This window comes from Bos indicus, chromosome 4 (genome assembly GCF_029378745.1).
Source record: "Bos indicus isolate NIAB-ARS_2022 breed Sahiwal x Tharparkar chromosome 4, NIAB-ARS_B.indTharparkar_mat_pri_1.0, whole genome shotgun sequence".
NCBI classification, from domain to species: Eukaryota; Metazoa; Chordata; class Mammalia; order Artiodactyla; family Bovidae; genus Bos; species Bos indicus.
Window position 1 is genome coordinate 44,486,544 of NC_091763.1, and position 21,922 is coordinate 44,508,465.

At 39.0% G+C, this 21,922-nt stretch overlaps 1 protein-coding gene across 2 annotated transcripts in view; it reads right to left on the minus strand.

Annotated features, from left to right (window-relative positions):
- FBXL13 (F-box and leucine rich repeat protein 13) overlaps positions 1–21,922 on the minus strand; it is a 226,980-nt gene that overhangs the window by 29,525 nt on the left and 175,533 nt on the right. For both annotated transcript variants that reach the window (XM_070787705.1, XM_019958626.2), the window contains one exon: positions 13,634–13,717. In XM_070787705.1, the coding sequence (XP_070643806.1) occupies positions 13,634–13,717 (84 nt within the window). The remainder of the gene's footprint in view (positions 1–13,633; positions 13,718–21,922) is intronic.

Here is a 21,922-nt window from a genome sequence, read left to right on the forward strand (position 1 = left end):
ATTAGTGGATAAGATAAAGAATTTTCCTGAGTGGTATAGCCAAGAGATAAAGTGTCCAGACGTCTGGATGCCCCATCTTCCCACATGCAGGAGATTTCATAGCTTCTACTGCACCAGAGGCCAAGAATTGTGGCCGTTTTGGAAATGGATCTTCTGTTTGTTGCTTCCCTTACAATCAATAAACATAACTGTATCCCTGGGGAAGAGGTGGAGTTATTGAAATCCCATGCTTTGATAATTCTTAAATGGTTTAATCTTGGAAACCAAATAGAAATCAATGTTTTTTTTTAAACATTGTTGCCATGTGGAGCCAACACATCTAATCCATCTTTGGCACTGTAAGTTATTCTGTGTCAAAGCCCACTAAAACTGATTTTGGTTTAGTACTAGAGGGTGAGGTCTATGAACTGATGAGAGTGAGTGATGAGAGTCTGGTATAAACAACATTTTATAACTATTCAGAAAGTTTAGTAATTCAAAATAGGAGTTTAAGATCAGAAAAGAGTCACTGGAGAGTCATTCAGTTCTTGTTTTTAGGTCAAGAATGAATCCAGGATGAGTGCTAGGGCAAAACAAGAATCCAGTTTTTCTTACACTTGCAGAACAGGCTGGCCGTAGGCGATTATTAAGGAGGAAGACGCAGATAGGACTGTTGGGGAACGAGGCCTTTCCAACCTGAGTAGCCATGTAGATGCTCCATGCAAGTTGTAAGGGTTTCAGTTCTCTAGCGCAGGGAGTCCAGGGTACAGGACTGAAAACCCTGAATCCTCAGTCTTCAGTTGGACTCAGCCTGGAGCAGACCCATATCTATAGAACCATTCAACTTACTAAACATTCCTGGGTCAAGCTGAAAGCCAGATGAACAGCCATGGATCTTGCTTTGCTGTTCTCCCAGCTATGAAATAGCTTATAATTTGCCCCATATGGCCACACTTCCCCTGTCCCTTATTCCTTGATCTTTCCTCTCTTCTCCCCTTTCTGTTTGCAAGTCAAGGTAAATCTGTTACTAAAGGTCAAATAAAAAGTAAAATCAAAAGTTTGTAAGTCAGGATAAAAGAGGTCAAAACACACTGAAGATTAAAGGGGAAAAGGAACTTATTATCTCAAGTGTCCAAGCAGTTAGGGCAAAATTAAGGATCTCAAAAAAGAAGAGTCCCTAAGAGAACAATGAGGGATGTGGAGGTTCTAGCACCTCCACTGCTGCTTTTACCCAAAACCAAAAGTTATCAGATACCTTTGTGATCATCAGAGAATATGACAGTAACCTAGACTTTATCTGGGCTCTTAAAATTCATCAGCAGTGCCATTTGCAAGATACCAGTAAACCAGCTTGTGAAGAATATAAACAACAAGCTAGACAGAAAAGACAACAGAGAGTAGATGAAGCTGAATCACTACCACATGCCTCTTATCTCTCTTATATGGTTATAAGTCCTACCCACTGCATTCTGATTAGAGGGTTTTAAAAGGTAGATAGCCTTCTATGTTGGAGAAGGCAATGGCATCCCACTCCAGTACTTTTGCCTGGAAAATCCCATGGACGGAGGAGCCTGTTGGGCTGCAGTCCATGGGGTTGCTAGAGTCGGACACGACTGAGTGACTTCACTTTCACTTTTCACTTTCATGCATTGGAGAAGGAAATGGCAACCCACTCCAGTTTTCTTGCCTGGAGAATCCCAGGGATGGGGAAGCCTGGTGGGCTGCCATCTCTGGGGTCGCACGGAGTCGGACATGACTGAAGCAACTTAGCAGCAGCAGCAGCAGCCTTCTCTGTTAGAGATAATAAATTTTTTTTTAATTTTTTTCATTAAAAAATAATAATAAATAAAGAGGAGGCCATGACTGGATTTGAAGAACAATGACAGTTACCTACATCTGAATCTTCCCCTGTTCCCAAAGCCATAAAATCTATTGAGAGGACAAATAAAACTCCATAGGACCCATACATTCATCATTACTAGGACACAGAGAACACCTCACATTACCTATACATAGAGTAAAAACAGAAACAAACTCCAGCAGAGCTCCCTTAGCCACCATGAGTCTGTGGGTAAAGAGTGGGAGAGCGGATGCTTAAGACTGTCTTCAGAGTAAAGGGATGACGAGAGCTGAGAGGATGCACAGACAAAATCACTCCCAAGAAAATAAAGTGCAGCAGTAAATGCTAAAAATGCTGAATCAGACTTGGTTGTTCATAGCCCTGGACACCTGACTTGGCTATGGAAAACAGCTTGAAAATGAGGGTACCACAAACTTCCCAGGCAGCCAAATCAGAATCGTGGTTGTTGTTGTTACTGTTCAGTTGCTCAGTCGTGTCTGACTTTTTGTGAACTCATGGACTGCAGCGCGCCAGGCTTCCCTGTCCTTCACTGTCTCTGGGAGTTTGCTTAAATTCCTGTCTGTTGAGTCGATGATGCCATCCAACCATCTCATCCTCTGTCTCCCCCTTCTCTTGCCCCCCAGTCTTCAATCCAGAAGCATGGCCATCATCCTTAACCATAGCTTGACCCTGTCCCATCCAAACCATGACCATTCTGTGGATTTGCTATCCAGATAGTCTCCCATTCATTCTCTTCTGTTGCTGTTCAGGCTGCCATCTTCTCTCCCCTGGACTATAACAAAAACCTCTCAACATATTTCTACCTTTAATAGTGATAGCAGTTCTTTCTCCCCTCTGATCTTCAATCCATCTTCTATATTGCTTATTAAAGTGATTTTCCAACAGATAGGCTCTCATTGTCATTCCCATGCTGGATTAAGTATCTCATCTGAATCCTTCTGTGGCTTCGTTAATCACAGCATAATGGCAAGAATTGTCACTCTGGAATAAGACATGTTATACCCCAGCTCACATGCTTGCTTGTTTCATTATTTGGGGTAAGATTCATAACCTCTCTGAACTTCAGTCTCCTTATCTGTAAAGTGGAATCAAAAGTATTACCTACCTCATAAAGTAGCTAATTACTGAATGGGAAATACTTAGAACAGTGTCTAGCATGTAGCAGATGCTAAATTAATGTTACAATGACTAAGTGGTATTGGATTTTTCTAAGTCTCTTTATTCTACTAGACCCAGACTCAATATTCTTTAAAGATTTTAGAATGATTTCTATTTTCAAAAACAGATTATCTCAGTGTCCACTACATAGAAAGTCCAGTCCAAATGTTTTCAGTTCAGTCACTGAGCAAACTGTCCCATTTTCATAAAATCAGTTAATCTGATTTAGACAGATTATTGTCTTTACATGAGGGCGTGGAATTCTTCATTCAAGTTGAACTTAATCATCTAAAGTTTTCTCCAATTTTGTAATTGCAAATAAAATTCTAGTGTTGTACTAAGGAAACTGAAGATCTTTCTGGAAGAACATGACCAAAGAAAATACTTGAACCTTGGGGCAGCCACAGGCCCCATCTATATAAGCACAGCCAGACACACTGCAGAGAGCTCACAACAGCCACAGGTGCCATGCTTGACAGTGACCACCTACCTGCCCAACTTACCTATGGGTCTCTGCTCTTGGCTCCAGCGACTTTCAGTTCCTTACTTCATTGCTGGGCCTCAAGATCTGATTCAGAGCCCACTGTACATTGGTCATCCCTTTTTGGATGCCACTGATTCAGCCAACATCCAGGGATCCAAAACTCATGTTCCAGACTTCCAGTTTCCAGTCTGTCATGGAAGTCTGGAACTTATCAGTCCCATCCTCAAAACAAGAAAAAAGCTGAGCAAACTGAAAATCAGCAGCTCTCCTTAGATCTGTCAGATAATTGAGGTCATAAAACAAACCACCACTGTCAAAATTGGAGAGTCAGGCAAATACAGAGAATTAGGGCTTACTAGTCACAAAGAGTTGGACACAACTGAGTGATTTCACCCTCACTTTTCACTTTCATGGACTGGAGAAGGAAATGGCAACCCACTCCAGTGTTCTTGCCTGGAGAATCCCAGGGACAGAGGAGCCTGGTGGGCTGCCATCTATGGGGTTGCATGGAGTCAGACACGACTGAAGTGACTTAGCAGCGGCAGCAGGAGCAGCAGGAGTGGGGAAACTTGTGGCTGGAGCCAGTACAAGTAGGCACACTGAAAGGGTAATTGACTAATTGCTGGAAACCGAGAATGGAGTAGCCTGAGAGAAAAATTCCTGGCGGGCCAACCTTAAGTGGGCCTACAGACTTTCGTGAGCTTTACCTCTAGGAGGGCCTCTAAGAGGGCCTCTAAGTTCTGACAGCAGAGACTTAAGGGGAGGAATAAAGTATTTAGTAACCATTTTGAAATAATGCTCTGGACATATGCAAGCCTGGTTCAAAATTCAAAAGTCAACTAATGTAATTCATCACATCAATAGTCTAAAGAAGAAAAACTATATGATCATATCAAAGATTGTATTTGACAAAATCCAACACACATTACTGAAAAACACTCTCAGCAAGACTAGGAATAGAGGGAAAGTTCTTTCAACATGGTAAAGAACATGTACAAAAAATCTATAGCTAACATCATACTCAGTGAAAAGAAACCTGTGGTTTCCCTGTAAGATCAGGAATGAAACAAGGATGTTTTCCCTTTTCACTCTTATTCCACATCATACTGGAAGTCCTAACTAATTCAGTAAGAAAAAGAAATAGAAGGTATATAGATAGAGAAGAAAAAAAATGCCTGTGTTTGCAGATGGTATGACTGTTAGGTAGAAAATCGCAAAGAATTAACAAAAAGCCAAAACAAAAAAACATACCAACTACTAGAACTAATAAGCAATTATAACAAAGTTGCATGATATAAAATTAGTATACAAAAAGGAATGTTCTGTATGTTCATTTTGTCCCTGTAGACCTTCTTCCTCCAAGATTTGACAAGCCTTGCTCATACATAGGTGGGCAGTAAGAGGGCTTAAACAGAGAGGCCTGCCTTTGTAGTATGTGAACATGATGCACAGTGTTATGAGATTGTAACAGAAGTAGATATGGAGTCAGGCTGAGTAAAGATGGAAAAAAAAAACACCAAACATCTGGGGGCTTAGGGCACATACACGTTGCCAAAAGCAAAAGGGTTAATTTAGTGCCTAAGTGTGTACATCAATATCCTGCATGTTATACTAATTTAACTGGGATGTTGGGAAATATGTCTAAAATCATAATCCTAATTAAAAACAATGATCCATTTCCTTTTTACTTTGTATATTCTCTTATAGCATTCTCAAGAATAGTAGTAATTAATTATGTAGTGTCATAGAATTGCTTAATACTCTTATACATACATATGTTTAATCAATTATAATTTAGGTGCCACTAAAAAATGCACCCAGGGATCAAACCCACGTTCTTGCTCATCACAGGCAGATTCTTTACTACTGAGCCACCTGGCAAGCCCCCCAAAATGCACTGGTTCATTCATAGGAATAAAACTTTTTTAATTGTTTCTTCTAAAAGCATATTCGAAACATTTCCTTACCATAGGAAAAGGAGTCTTGCCATTTACATAGATTCTTAATTTTTTAAAGTATAAACAAAAAGATAATTCTTTTTTTTAAAAAAAATAGACTTTATTTTTTAGAAGAGTTTTAGGTTTGCAGCAGAATTAAGCAAAAGTTACAGAAATTCCCCATATTATCTCCTACCCCCACAACATGCATAGCCTCCCCTATTATCAACATGCCCCACCAGAGCGGTTTGTTTGTTACAATTGATAAACCTGTATCAACACATCATAATCACCCAAAGTCCATAGTTTACATTAGGGTTCCCTCTTGGAATTGTACATTCTATTAGTTTTGACAAATGTATAATGACATGTACTCACCATGATAATATCATACAGAGCAGTTTCACTGCCCTTAAAATCCTCTGTGCTCCACCTTTCAATCTCTTCCTCCCCTATAGGTTTTGATCTTTTTACTGTCTTCATAGTTTTGCCTTTCCAGAATGTCATATAGTTGGAATCATACAGTACTTAGCTTTTTCAGATTGGCTTCTTTCATGGTAATAGCATTTATACTTCCTCCATGTCTTTTCTCAACTTGGTGTCTCTTTTCTTTTTATTGCTGAATAATGTTCCATTGTCTGGATGTTTATTTATCTATTTACCTATAGAAGAACATGCTGGATGCTTATTTTGGCAATTATAAAGAAAACTCCTATAAACATCTGCATGAAGGTTTTTTTTGTGTACGTATACTTTTAGCTGAGCTTTGATGCTTTGCAGGATTTATCTCCCATTCTTTGAAACAAATATGTCTAGTTAAGGCTTCCAATATACCTCCCACATTTGTTCGTTGATGTAGTGAACCCTTGAGATATTCTGCAGTATATCCAGATGTTTCACATCCTTTCAGTTTGAACTGGAAGGATGGACTCTTCCAAGTTGACTTAAATTGAAGCAAGAGGGCTGGGCCTCTGCCTCATAGTATCAACCAGCAACTGGATTAGCTCTGATCCAGGGAAGAGGCCTACCCTGGGATACAGCAGCTCCTGAGGAAGGACTCAGCTGGGGGAGTGAGTGCCTTATCACTGTCCCCTGCAACTCACCAGCTGAAACCATGGAACTCAGGTTGGGACTTGAACCCATGGTCTTTAAACCGAGATCACACACCTGATCTCAGGAATTAATGAAACTCAGGTTCTTGATGTCTCATTGCAGAAAGAATTCAGTGAGAGACAAAGTGATAGGTAATTATTTAGAGAGAAACACACTCCACAGGCAGAATGTGGGTCATCTCAGAAGGTGAGAGCAACCAAAAAGATAATTCCTTAAAAAACTAATTTTTATTTGCCTTGAATAGTGACCACAATTTATTTGGTATTAGTTAGTTTGTTAGTTCAATCATTCAGTCGTGTCTGACTCTTTGAGACCCCCTGGACTGAAGTACGCCAGGCCTCCCTGTCCATCACCAGCTCCCGGAGTATACTCACTCATGTCCATTGAGTTGGTGATGCCATCCAACCATCTTATCCTCTGTTGTCTCTTTCTCTTCCCATCTTCAATGTTTCTCAGCCTCAGGGTCTTTTCAAATGAGTCAGTTCTTTGCATCAGGTGGCCGAAGTATTGGAGTTTCAGCGTTAGCATCAGTCCTTCCAATGAGTATTTAGGATTGATTTCCTTTAGGATTGACTGGGTGGATCTCCTTACAGTCCAAGGGACTCTCGAGAATCTTCTCCAACACAACAGTTCAAAAGCATCAATTCTTCGGCACTCAGCTTTCTTTATAGTCCAACTCTCACATCCATACATAACTACTGGAAAAACCATAGCTTTGACTAGATGGACCTTTGTTGGCAAAGTAATGCTCTGCTTTTTAATATGCTGTCTAGATTGCTCATAACTTTTCTTCCAAGGAGCAAGGGTCTTTTAATTTCATGGCTGCAGTCACCATCTACAGTGATTTTGGAGCCCCCAGAAATAAAGTCTGCCACTGTTTCCACTGTTTTCCCATCTATTTGCCATGAAGTGATGGGACCAGATGCCATGTTCTTAGTTTTCTGAATGTTGAGTTTTAAGTCCATTTTTTTCACTCTCCTCTTTCACTTTCATCAAGAAGCTCTTTAGTTCTTCTTCGCTTTTATTGATATTTCTCCTGGCAATCTTGTTTGGTATTCAGTTCAGTTCAGTTGATCAGTCGTGTCCGACTCTTTGCAACCCCATGAATCGCAGCACGCCAGGCCTCCCTGTCCATCACCAACTCCCAGAGTTCACTCAAACTCACGTCCATTGAGTCGGTGATGCCATCCAGCCATCTCATCCTCTGTCATCCCCTTCTCCTCCTGCCCCCAATCCCTCCCAGCACCAGAGTCTTTTCCAATGAGTCAACTCTTCTCATGAAGTGGCCAAAGTACTGGAGTTTCAGCTTTAGCATCATTCCTTCCAAGGAAATCCCAGGGCTGATCTCCTTCAGAATGGACTGGTTGGATCTCCTTGCAGTCCAAGGGACTCTCAAGAGTCTTCTCCAACACCACAGTTCAAAAGCATCAATTCTTCAGCACTCAGCCTTCTTCACAGTCCAACTCTCACATCCATACATGACCACTGGAAAAACCATAGCCTTGACTAGACGGACATTTGTTGGCAAAGTAATATCTCTGTTTTTCAATATGCTATCTAGGTTCATCATAATTTTTCTTCCAAGGAGTAAGCATCTTTTAATTTCATGGCTGCAGTCACTGTCTGCAGTGATTTTGGAGTCCAAAAATATAAAGTCTGACATTGTTTCTACTGTTTCCCCATCTATTTCCCATGAAGTGATAGGACTGGATGCCATGATCTTCATTTTCTGAATGTTGAGCTTTAAGCTAACTTTTTCACTCTCCACTTTCACTTTCATCAAGAGGCTTTTTACTTCCTCTTCACTTTCTGCCATAAGGGTGGTGTCTAAGATGTATACATATATTTAATCTACACACATATACTCAACAATTGGGTTTCCCTGGTGGCTAAGCTGGTAAAGAATCCACCTGCAGTGCAAAAGACCTGAGTTTGATCCCTGGGCTGGGGAAATCCCCTGTAGAAGGGAAAGGCTACCCACTCCAGTATTTTAGCCTGGAGAATTCCACAGACTGTGTATAGTCCATGGGGCTGTAAAGAGTCAGACACTACTGAGTGACTTTCACTTTCTCCTGCATTGCAGGCAGGTTCTTCACTATCTGAGTCACCAGGTTAAGGGAATATAAAAAGCAGTTAGACTAAATAATTTTATTTATTCCATTGGTTCTATTCAAACAACTTAATAACACAAAACTTCTAATATATTTGTACCATAGCATCTCAGTTAAAGGGGCTTCCCAGGTGGTGCTATTGGTAAAGAATCTGCTGCCAAATGCAGGTGACACAGGAGACACGGGTTTGATCCCTGGGTTTGGAAGAAGAAATGGCAACCCATTCCAGTATTCTTACCAGTAAAATTCCATGGACAGAGGAGCCTGGCGGGCTATAGTCTGTGGGGTTGCAAAGAGTCGGACATGACTGAGCAACTGAGCACACACACACATCGCAGTTAAACCAATTCTTTTGCCAAACTTGACGGTCTGTTATTTAAATTCACCAAATGCTCAAGGAAAAAAGTTTCTTGAGAAATGCCCAGCTATGACTATATCAGACATTGCTTCCAAAATGAGTGTCTTTCAAGAGTACCAAATAATTTCAGTTTAACATGATCATTGAATGTCTAATGTTCTCAGGAAAAAAACCAAAGTTGGGAAAAGTAATTAAAACCAGATCCTAAAAACTTAATACATCTGAGGCTCCAGATATTCAAACTTCATATGCTGTGGTTTCCAGTAAAACTAAAATGAGGTAATTTTTTATTCTTATTATGTTCATGACTCTTGCAAAACCAAGCCAGGGTAAAAATGCTTATCGTCTCCTTTTTCTCATTAAATCATTATGTAGTTTTCAATGTCGTATGCCAAAAAGCGAGTTCCCTACCTTCTAAATAACAAGAAATTTCCTGATAAATTTAGGATAATCTAAACATCTCAATTTAATCACGTTTGTTTCAAATCCAGATAAAGAATCGTGAAATTGGCTTATGTATCACTTTCTCCTCCTCCCTCTTTATTTCATTTTTTTTGGAACTTAATAATTAAGCTGGAGGAGGAAAGGAGGAGAAAGATTACCACATGCCCATTAGTGTTAACCTTGAAACCTTGGAAGAGGTAAAAAGAGATCAAAAGTCACAGCATTTCAGTGTGAGCGTACAGTCACACATACACATACACACACACCACATACACTCCAAAAGCAGGGAGGAGAGGAGAAAAAAAGGGATGATGAGAAAGAGAAAAAAAAATTTTTTTCACGAACTTGAATAGAACAGCCAATCTTGTGCAACTGATAATTAAATAATTCTGTATTTCCATGCTCCTGTATCCCCATCTTTTGTTTTCTTTTAGATCACTGAAATCAATATATCAATAAAAGACTACATTTTTAAAAGCTATACCAAACTCAGCTGTATGATCATACAGTTAGCATATAGGTAAACTTTTTCATCTAAAATCTCAGAGCACCTAAAAATAGTATGATTTTCAGGCTTCCAAGAGGGAAAATAAAAAGGCCATGGCAGGAAGCACTGGCTTCCTGATACTTAGCTTCAAACTTTGGTGAGCACTCTCTTTCATTCCAAGAAGCACTTTTAAATGAATCAGTCAGTTCAGTTCAGTCACTCAGTCATGTCCAACTCTGCGACCCCATGAATCACAGTGCACCAGGCCTCCCTGTCCATCACTAGCTCCCGGAGTTCACCCAGACTCATGTCCATCGAGTCGGTGATGCCATCCAGCCATCTCATCCTCTGTCCTCCCCTTCTCCTCCTGCCCCCTATCCCTCCCAGCATTAGGGTCTTTCCCAATGAGTCAACTCTTCACATCAGGTGGCCAAAGTATTCGAGTTTCAGCTTCAGCATCAGTCCTTCCAATGAACACCCAGGACTGATCTCCTTTAGGATGGACTGGTTGGATCTCCTTGCAATCCAAGGGACTCTCAGGAGTCTCCTCCAACACCACAGCTCAAAAGCATCAATTCTTCAGTGCTCAGCTTTCTTCACAGTCCAGCTCTCACATCGATACATGATATGTCATCACAATAGGGGGTTTTGATACTTCTGAATGATTTGTAGTTATTGATCAAATGTAATTGATCACCATAAAGGAAATATAATCCAATATTAGAAATGTTAGTACCTGTTTAATTTTAATAACCTTTACTCTGTTGCCTTGTTAAATACCTTTTGAATGCTTGACTAGATCATATACATGGATAAAGTTTTATGTAAATTCATGTTTAATCCTTAAATGAACTGCAGTACATAAATCATGGTTTAACCTTAGAGGAACCTCTTGGCTTTTTCTTCTCATAGGTTACACACATTATAACCCCTTTCCTTATTGTAGAGTTACAATCTTGCCCTATGCAAGTTGTTGCTCCTCTCTGGGATCTTTGCTTTGAAAAATAGTGTTTGTTCTTTTTACTTTTTTATACAGTTGAATGTACTACTAGGTAGATTTCTTAGAAATTGCTAGAAATTTGGCAACCAGGATCTGAAACTGGGAGAAATTCACATTGTTTGACATTATTGCCTCCTAAAGGAGACTTCTTATTTTTTTTTTCTTTCCCTTCCCTTCTTTTTAAAGGAGACTTCTTATCAATGTTACATTTTCCTGTTCAGTACCATTACACTGTCCCGATACAATGAAGTACAGTGAAAATCATTTGAAAACAATTTTTCCCACTAGGTTATGTTGACCATCAACCATTTAGAATAGTGGTTCTCTGTTTCTACTCTTCATTTCTGTAAAATTATATTAGTTTGCTGAGAAGGCATAGGACTTTGGACTGTTTAAGCCCTCTGGGCCTTAGTTTCCTCACTTGTAAAATTGCAGAGATGGTTTAGATGATTCTAAGATCCCTTCAGCTTCAGAATGGTGAAATTCTATGCTAAAGTCTAGAACACCATTTGACCTGGCACTCTCTGTAGCCCAACAGTTCATATAATGTTTGAACACTCTCCTATTAGCTATGTTAGAACTTCCTGAAATTTTCATTTCAAATTTATGGAAGACAGCTTAACTTCAGGTCTGCCATGCTCTGGTGGACTTTTCAGCTAATATTTGCATTATCTTTCTACATGTGAGATGACTTCTTTTATGTCAATAAGAGTTTGTATTTAAATTATTTTTCTGAGTTTAATCCCAGATTTTCATATTTTCTGGGGTTTCTGAACTCTCAGGATACTTTAAATGGGGTTTCCAATGCATTTAACAGTTTCCACATTCCTAGATTATTAGTTCCATTTAAAAATGCTATCTTCCACTATTTTACTAATCAGTAACCAGATTTTTTGAATGCTTTATTGACTATGCCAAAGCCTTTGACTGTGTGGATCACAATAAACTGTGGAAAATTCTGAAAGAGATGGGAATACCAGACCACCTGATCTGCCTCTTGAGAAATTTGTATGCAGGTCAGGAAGCAACAGTTAGAACTGGACATGGAACAACAAACTGGTTCCAAATAGGAAAAGGAGTACGTCAAGGCTGTATATTGTCACCCTGCTTATTTAACTTCTATGCAGAGTACATCATGAGAAACGCTGGACTGGAAGAAACACAAGCTGGAATCAAGATTGCCGGGAGAAATATCAATAACCTCAGATATGCAGATGACACCACCCTTATGGCAGAAAGTGAAGAGGAACTAAAGGGCCTCTTGATGAAAGTTAAAGTGGAGAGTGAAAAAGTTGGCTTAAAGCTCAACATTCAGAAAATGAAGATCATGGCATCTGGTCCCATCACTTCATGGCAAATAGATGGGGAAACAGTGGAAACAGTGTCAGACTTTATTTTTCTGGGCTCCAAATTCACTGCAGACAGTGACTGCAGGCATGAAATTAAAAGACGCTTACTCCTTGGAAGGAAGGTTATGACCAACCTAGATAGCATATTCAAAAGCAGAGACATTACTTTGCCAACAAAGGTTCATCTAGTCAAGGCTATGGTTTTTCCTGTGGTCATGCATGGATGTGAGAGTTGGACTGTGAAGAAGGCTGAGCGCTGAAGAATTGATGCTTTTGAACTGTGGTGTTGGAGAAGACTCTTGAGAGTCCCTTGGATGGCAAAGAGATCCAACCAGTCTATTCTGAAGGAGATCAGCCCTGGGATTTCTTTGGAAGGAATGATGCTGAAGCTGAAACTCCAGTACTTTGGCCACTTCATGCGAAGAGTTGACTCATTGGAAAAGACTCTGGTGCTGGTAGGGATTGTGGGCAGGAGGAGAAGGGGACGACAGAGGATGAGATGGCTGGATGGCATCACCAACTCGATGGACATGAGTCTCAGTGAACTCCAGGAGTTGGTGATGGACAGGGAGGCCTGGCATGCTGCGATTCATGGGGTCACAAAGATTCGGACAAGACTGAGCGACTGATCTGATCTGATCTGATCTGAACCAGATTTTGCCCTAGTTCAATACAAGTATGATATATAATTTCAGTTGTCTTCTTTTAACAGCAAACTGAGATGCTTAATGTTGTGATAAACACCATGTATGGCTTGCTCACAATAACTACTTTATGACTTCCTATCTATCACTCAACACCAAGTCTAGGAAATTTACTTCTCATGAGTTCTTAAATTACCATTTGAGCATACAATCATTTATCTTATCCAATTACTTATCTCATGCTTTCCATCCTGGCAAAGTATACTACCAATTATGTTTGAATAACTTAGTCCCTAATGGTTAAGTACCTGGTATAATTTTTCAGACTCCCCCAATTTTCATGGTTAGATGATATAACATTTCTTTCTACAGAACATTTCTGTTATATTGATATGAGAAGACTTTTACCACATTGCAGTTCATTATTCTCCAAATAAAATGTCAGCCTATCCCTGTCTATCCTATGAGTCTGACATCTGGAAGGGAGAGACCAGACAGGAAAACAAGGGAAAGCAAATCCTCTCAATCACCTCAGGCTGTGGAGACCTGACTAAAGGTTGATCCTGGCTCAACCAAGATCACATACGTATTATTAGTTTCATTCCGCTTCTTTTTTTTCCTATTGTTACCCACAAAGGTTATTCAATTTGCACTTAATTTTCAATCTTAATTCTTTAACAGCAACAACAAAAAACATAATTGTCTTACCTGGATTCCAAAATCGGTGATTTTATCACACTCAGACACAGAAAGTTCCTTTAATTTTCTATGTCTGGAAAGTGTCATCAAACCCTAAAAATGTTTAATATAAAGATTATTTGATAATACATTAGTATAGAAGGTGTATTTCCAATAAGATAACAACAGTTTATGCAACTAAAAATATTTAGCTTCTGTTTTATATTTCTTTAGACTTAATCATACAATCACTTTGGTTAGGCAACATTATTCAATAAAATTTTCAGGTTATCTCTAATGTTTTACAAAAAGTATTACAAATCCTAGAACCAGAAAACTTCTTATCTTGCCTCCTGTTTTCAGGTAAATGTTACATGAATCAATGTAAAGAAATCTTCAGTTGCCTAAGTTTACAGCTTTATTTTATTTGAAGACACTTCATGTGGCTAATGAATCTATTTATCAATAAATTCTTATTTATGCTTAGCCTAAAATCTGAAAATCTTTAGTTCATTTTATTATATTTAATTGCTTGGAGGGAGAAGAAACACATCTTTAGGTAAAGGCCCATAGACAGATAATTATTCACTAGTAGTTCATTTCTTTTTTCAGGCTAAAAGTTTTGTTTCTTTTTATTTAAAAAAAATGGATTTCACTTTCAGCTCTTCACTTTTTTAATGTGTGGTTTTGTTGGTGCTCAAATGATAAAGAATCTGCCTGCAATTCAGGAGACCCAGGTTCAATCCCTGGGTCAGGGAGATCCCTTGGAAAATACTGGCAACCCACTCCAGTTTTCTTGCCTGGAGAATTCCATGGACAGAGAGGCATGATGGGCTGTAGTCCATGGGGTGGCAAAGAGTCAGACACAACTGAGCAACTCACTTTCGCTTTCACTTTCGTCGGTTGGCCCATTTCTCAGTACCTATTCTCCTAAGCTGGTACAACATTCAGTTAAGGAACTGACTGTTGTGCCTTATAAATGCCATCCTTCTGTTTTGCATTCAGGATCATGTTACTTTTCTATTTCCTGTATATGCTTCCTAGACTATATAGACTAGAGCAGTTTCTCCTCCTTTTATGGTCCCAGAGCTGGCTGGCAGGGGAAAATGCTGGAAATGGTATATGATTTGTCCTTTTCACATTTTATTTTCAGGACTGATTTACCTTTTAATCATAAAAACCACATTTGGACTATAATTGAAAATGGGTCATGCAAGTATTATATGCTGGTTTTTTTTACCGATTTACATATTGGACCTTTCATTTTTCAAAAAGAAAATGCATATCAAAGAGAAGAGTACTTGAAATTCTGCTTGATTGAAGTCACTGTTAAATTAGAATTTCTCATTTCATTTAACAGTTCTGTACGCCACACAAAAATAAAATGACCCAATTTATTCATTTCATTGCAAATGTGGATTCCTTTCCTAGGAACACATTATATTTTCTGTCTCATTGTTTCAAAACAAAGAATGGGCACTCTGTGAAGCCATCACATGTGGTCTGGGTTCCAGATGTGGATGCTGTTTTATTCATGTTAAAAGAATTGGAATTTAGATACTCTCCCAACAGAAACTAAATTGTTTGAACAAAAATATCAAGTAAGTGATTCAGTTTTTCTGTTTGCCCTATGCTTGATAATAGCTAAACATGTTTTATTATTCTATGTGGAATTTGTTTTATGAAACTATCTCTAAATAGTTTCTTTGAAGTTTTCACTTTTTATTGCTTCTATGTAGGCCATGTTAGAAATTTTTTAAATGAACTATAATGAAGTATACTTGCTAAGTATGACATTTAACAGACTATGGACAGATAATAAGAGGCCTTGGCACTGAAATTTATAAATGCTCCAAATTAGAAGGTGTTCTCTGAAGCAAATGATGGTTCCAGCATTTTACAGTCTTTCTTTATACCTTAGAAGTCTTGAATCTCAGGTCTAGAGAAAATTCATTCATTCTTAATTTATTATTCATTAGATAAATATTTAATTAGCATGTATTATAAAGCAAAGGAGAAAAGGAAAGATATAAGCATCTGAATGCAGAGTTCCAAAGAATAGCAAAAAGAGATAAGAAAGCCTTCTTCAGCGATCAATGCAAAGAAACAGAGGAAAACAACAGAATGGGAAATACTAGGGATCTCTTCAAGAAAATCAGAGATACCAAAGGAACATTTCATGCAAAGATGGGCTCGATAAAGGACAGAAATGGTATGGACCTAACAGAAGCAGAAGATATTAAGAAGAGGTGGCAAGAATACACAGAAGAACTGTACAAAAAAGATCTTCATGACCCAGATAATCACGATGGTGTGATCACTCACCTAGAGCCAGACATCCTGGAATGTGAAGTCAAGTGGGCCTTAGAAAGCATCACTATGAACAAAGCTAGTGGAGGTGATGGAATTCCAGTTGAGCTATTCCAAATCCTGAAAGATGATGCTGTGAAAGTGCTGCACTCAATATGCCAGCAAATTTGGAAAACTCAGCAGTGGCCACAGGACTGGAAAAGGTCAGTTTTCATTCTAATCCCAAAGAAAGGCAATGCCAAAGAATGCTCAAACTACCGCACAATTGCACTCATCTCACACGCTAGTAAAGTAATGCTCAAAATTCTCCAAGCCAGGCTTCAGCAATATGTGAACCATGAACTTCCTGATGTTCAAGCAGGTTTTAGAAAAGGCAGAGAAACCAGAGATCAAATTGCCAACATCCGCTGGATCATGGAAAAAGCAAGAGAGTTCCAGAAAAACATCTTTCTGCTTTATTGACTATGCCAAAGCCTTTGACTGTGTGGATCACAATAAACTGTGGAAAATTCTGAAAGAGATGGGAATACCAGACCACCTGATCTGCCTTTTGAGAAATTTATATGCAGGTCAGGAAGCAACAGTTAGAACTGGACATGGAACAACAGACTGGTTCGATATAGGAAAAGGAGTTCATCAAGGCTGTATATTGTCACCCTGTTTATTTAACTTCTATGCAGAGTACATCATAAGAAATGCTGGACTGGAAGAAACACAAGCTGGAATCAAGATTGCCGGGAGAAATATCAATAACCTCAGATATGCAGATGACACCACCCTTCTGGCAGAAAGTGAAGAGGAACTCAAAAGCCTCTTGATGAAAGTGAAAGTGGAGAGTGAAAAAGTTGGCTTAAAGCTCAACATTCAGAAAACGAAGATCATGGCATCCGGTCCCATCACTTCATGGCAAATAGATGGGGAAACAGTGGAAACAGTGTCAGACTTTTTTGGGGAGGGGCTCCAAAATCACTGCAGATGGTGACTGCAGCCATGAAATTAAAAGATGCTTACTCCTTGGAAGGAAAGTTATGACCAACTTAGATAGCATATTCAAAAGCAGAGACATTACTTTGCCAACAAAGGTCCGTCTAGTCAAGGCTATGGTTTTTCCAGTGGTCATGTATGGATGTGAGAGTTGGACTGTGAAGAAGGCTGAGCGCTGAAGAATTGATGCTTTTGAACTGTGGTGTTGGAGAAGACTCTTGAGAGTCCCTTGGACTGCAAGGAGATCCAACCAGTCCATTCTGAAGGAGATCAGCCCTGGGATTTCTTTAGAAGGAATGATGCTAAAGCTAAAACTCCAGTACTTTGGCCACCTCATGCGAAGAGTTGACTCATTGGAAAAGACTCTGATGCTGGGAGGGATTGTGGGCAGGAGGAGAAGGGGACAACAGAGGATGAGATGGCTGGATGGCATCACTGACTCGATGGACATGAGTCTCAGTGAACTTCGGGAGTTGGTGATGGACAGGGAGGCCTGGTGTGCTGCGATTCATGGGGTTGCAAAGAGTCGGACACGACTGAGCGACTGATCTGATCTGATCTGATATTGATCAGGCTCTGGGATAGAAGCTGGGAGTATAAAAGTCAGTGAGATGCAGTGTCTACCCTCAAGGAGTCCATAGTCTAGCATTGAAGACATACTTAAAATAGATTGCTACAATCCTGTGAAGGTAAATATTGTGCACAGTGATTAAACCAAAGAGGAAAGATGAAGCCACTATTTTGGATTAGAGAAGATTGGGGGAGAGACATGGGGGAGAGTCATGAGTGGGGAAGTGTAATTTGCCAAGTAAACTACAGAGGGAAGGACATTCCAGGCTGAAGGAGCAGAATGCGCAAAAGCATTAAAGTATGAAATAATATGGTGTATGTATGAAGCTGTATAGTATGGCATGATTAGATTTACATGGATTTTTAAAAAATTATGTGAAAAGCTGGTCAAACAATTTATCTTAAGAAGAAACTGCAAGGTTTTGTTTTTGTTTTGTTTAATCCTTTGTTAATTGTTTGAGGGAGGAGTCCTGGGAGTTGGCTGTGCCAAACTTTTACTTCTGGGAGGGATGGAAAGAGGAAAGTGGGAAGACAAGACAAAAATAAGAAGGAAAGTGGATACTTAAATTTCCAGGGAATTTGTAGTATAATGAAAATGTAAATCCTCCTTCATCTCCTTCAAAAGTAAGCCAAACTCAAGAATGCTTTGCAGGAAAGGTTATGTTTATTTTGCCAAAACTTAGAAGGGACTGAATTTTGTAATCAGTTAAAATGCAGAGGAAAGCAAATATGTGGTAGCCTGGGGAAGTCACTAGCATTGCAGGTTATATGAGAACACAAGGCCTTAGGAATTCATAGGAATCCTGGGGAGCACTTTTCTCCTCGACAGGCCATGGAATTAAGGGAACAGGAGTCCTTGGTGGAAAATTGGCTTATACTATAGCTCTGATGGCTTCTCAGGTGGCTCAGTGGTAAAGAATCTACCTGCCAATGCAGGAGATGAGGGTTTGACCCCTGGGTCAGGAAGATCCCCTGGAGTAGGAAATGGCAACCCACTGCTGTATTATTTTTAATTTTAATTTTAATTGGAGGATAATTATTCTATAAAATTTTGATGGTTTCTGCCATACATCAACAGAATCAGCCATAGGTCTTCATATGCCCCCTCCTCCCCCAAACTACCTTCCCACCTCTCTCCCCATCCCCCAACTCCAGTATTCTTGCCTGGGAAATCCCATGGACAGAGAAGCCTGGAGGGCTACAGTCCATGGGGTTTCAAAAAGTCAGACATGACTGCACGACTAAACATGCATAGCTCTGGTATCATGTCTATAGAATGGAGTGTCAAGACTTAAGATTTGAAAGGAAGCAGGCACCACATAATGAGGGCCTTGAGCGTTATTCTGGAATGTAGACGTTATCCTACGCAACACTATTAAACAAAACTTTGCCTCTTCAGGGAATAAATGACAATAATTCAAAAAGGAATGAGGATGTGTTTCAAAAGAGGTATAGGGACCACAGAGCAGGGAGTGATTTTAGTTGGAAGGAGGAGGTGTCAGTCTAGAAGAAACTTTCATGGAGGAAGAAGAATTTGAATTAAGCCTTAAAGACTGGGTAAGATTTTGACAAGTAAAGTAATAGGAACAGTGTTTCAGACTGAGAAAGCAGCACGAACAAAGGCTTCATTTGGAAAGTGTGAGTTGTTTGGGAAGTAGTTCAGTCTGGGGTCACTGGGAGTAGTGGGAGGGAATACTGCTCACTGCCAGGAAGCCTTGCGTGTACACCAGACAAAGCCTTTGAAAACTATTCTTTTTTCCCCCGGTTTTGCATCTGGATTGTTTATCTGATACAGATACACATCAGCAATGAACTAGTTACCAAAGGTTGAAATAGTATGTGTGTTTGTGTGCACTTACTATATGACTGAGTCATACTACTCCAGGCTTAGAATATCACTGACGTAAACAGAAAACATACCTCCCCCAACTCTTTATTTTGAAAATATTCAAATTTATAGACAAGTTCAAAAAATGGTATAATGAGTACTTACATATCCTTTATATTTATGTAAGAATATAGTTTTATATGTGTATATGTTGTTGTTGTTGTTGTTCAGTCATTAGGTCCTGTTTGACTCTTTGCGACCCCATGGACTGTAGCCTGCCGGGCTCCTCTGTCCATGGGGGTTTCCAGGCAAGAATACTGGAGTGGGTTGCTGTTTCCTTCTCCAGGAGATCTTTCTGACCCAGGGATCAAACTCGTGTATCTTGCACCTCCTGCATTAACAAGCAGATTCTTTACCACTGAGTTACCAGGGAATATATATATATATATATATTCATATATATATATATATATGAATATATATTATATATTATATAATATAAATTCTTGTGTGTAGCATGAACCATTTGAAAATAAGTCTCTGGTATCATGATGTATCTGGTATCTGGTATCATATATAATATATATATTATATATTCATATAATATATATATAAAATCATATGTGTAGCATGAACCATTTGAAAATAAGTTTCTGATATCATGATGCTTTGCCTCTGAATATTCTATATGCATCTTCCTAGGACATTTCCCTATGTAGCTATATAGTCTTATGTATATATAATATGATACCTAAGATTAACAGGAGTACCATACTATATAATATAGAGTCAGTATTCAGATTATCTTTTTATCCAATCCCCAGAGTTCATGCATTCCATTTGGTTGTCATGTCTCTTTAGCCTTTCTTTTTTTTTCTTTAAATTTTACCTTTCAAGATCCCAGGCCAGCCATTATATAAAATATCCTGCATTCTGGATTTTTCTGATTGTTCCTTATGATTGGATTCTAGGTAAACATTTTCTGCAAAACTACTACCTAGGTGCTGTTTCATTAGAACTATATTTTTCCTATTTATTTAATAAATAATCCATGATGTGATCCTTTGAGACCACATGAGTTCCCTGTTTCTCAACATCCTTTCAGTCAATGATTAGAGCATTAATTGATGATCCTTGCCTAAATCAGTTATTTTGTTGGGAGTTGCAGAAATATTGAGTCTGTCTTTCCTTCTGAATGTAGAATCCGGTATTCATTTAAACCTTTTTTTCCCCATTATTCTTTTCTTACTCCCTGCTGAATAATTTGGGAAGTACTTTGAATAAAAGATTATTTTAGACAAAACAATTAACTGTCCCACTTAATTTTTTGTGTCACTTATCAACAACCTTTTTTATTGAGATATAATTAAGATATAACATTATATTACTTTCAGGTATACAAGAGAGTGATTCAATATTTGTATATATTGTGAAATGATAATCACAATAAGTCTCTTTAAAATCTGTCACCATATATATTCCAGTTTTTTTCTTGTCATGAGCACTTCTAAGATCTACTCTCTTAGCAATTTTCAGATATACACTGCATTATTATTAACTGTCATAGCAACTGGTCATAGCAGTTGCACTGGTCATAGCAAACACCCTCTTCCAACAACACAAGAGAAGACTTACACATGGACATCACCAGATGGTCAACACCAAAATCAGACTGATTGTATTCTTTGCAGCCAAAGATGGAGAAGCTCTATACAGTCAGCAAAAACAAGACCAGGAGCTGACTGTGGCTCAGATCATGAACTCCTTATTGCCAAATTCAGACTGAAACTGAAGAAAGTAGGGAAAACCACTAGACCATTCAGGTATGACCTAAATCAAATCCCTTATGATTATACAGTGGAAGTGAGAAATAGATTTAAGGGACTAGATCTGATAAAGTGCCTGATGAACTATGGAATGAGGTTCGTGACATTGTACAGGAGACAGGGATCAAGACCATCCCCAAGAAAAAGAAAGGCAAAAAAGCAAAATGGCTGTCTGGGGAGGCCTTACAAATAGCTGTGAAAAGAAGAGAAGCAAAAAGCAAAGGAGAAAAGGAAAGATATAAGCATCTGAATGCAGAGTTCCAAAGAATAGCAAGAAGAGATAAGAAAGCCTTCCTCAGCGATCAGTTCAAAGAAATAGAGGAGAACAACAGAATGGGAAAGACTAGAGATCTCTTAAAGAAAATTAGAGATACCAAGGGAACATTTCATGAAAAGATGGGCTCGATAAAGGACAGAAATGGTATGGACCTAACAGAAGCAGAAGATATTAATAAGAGGTGGCAAGAAAGAACTGTACAAAAAAGATCTTCACAACCAAGATAAACACGATGGTGTGATCACTGACCTAGAGCCAGACATCCTGGAACATGAAGTCAAGTGGGCCTTAGAAAGCATCACTACGAACAAAGCTAGTGGAGGTGATGGAATTCCAGTTGCGCTCTTTCAAATCCTGAAAGATGATGCTGTGAACTTGTTGCACTCAATATGCCAGCAAATTTGGAAAACTCAGCAGTGGCCACAGGACTGGAAAAGGTCCATTTTCATTCCAATCCCAAAGAAAGGCAATGCCAAAGAATGCTCAAACTACCACACAGTTGCACTCATCTCATACACTAGTAA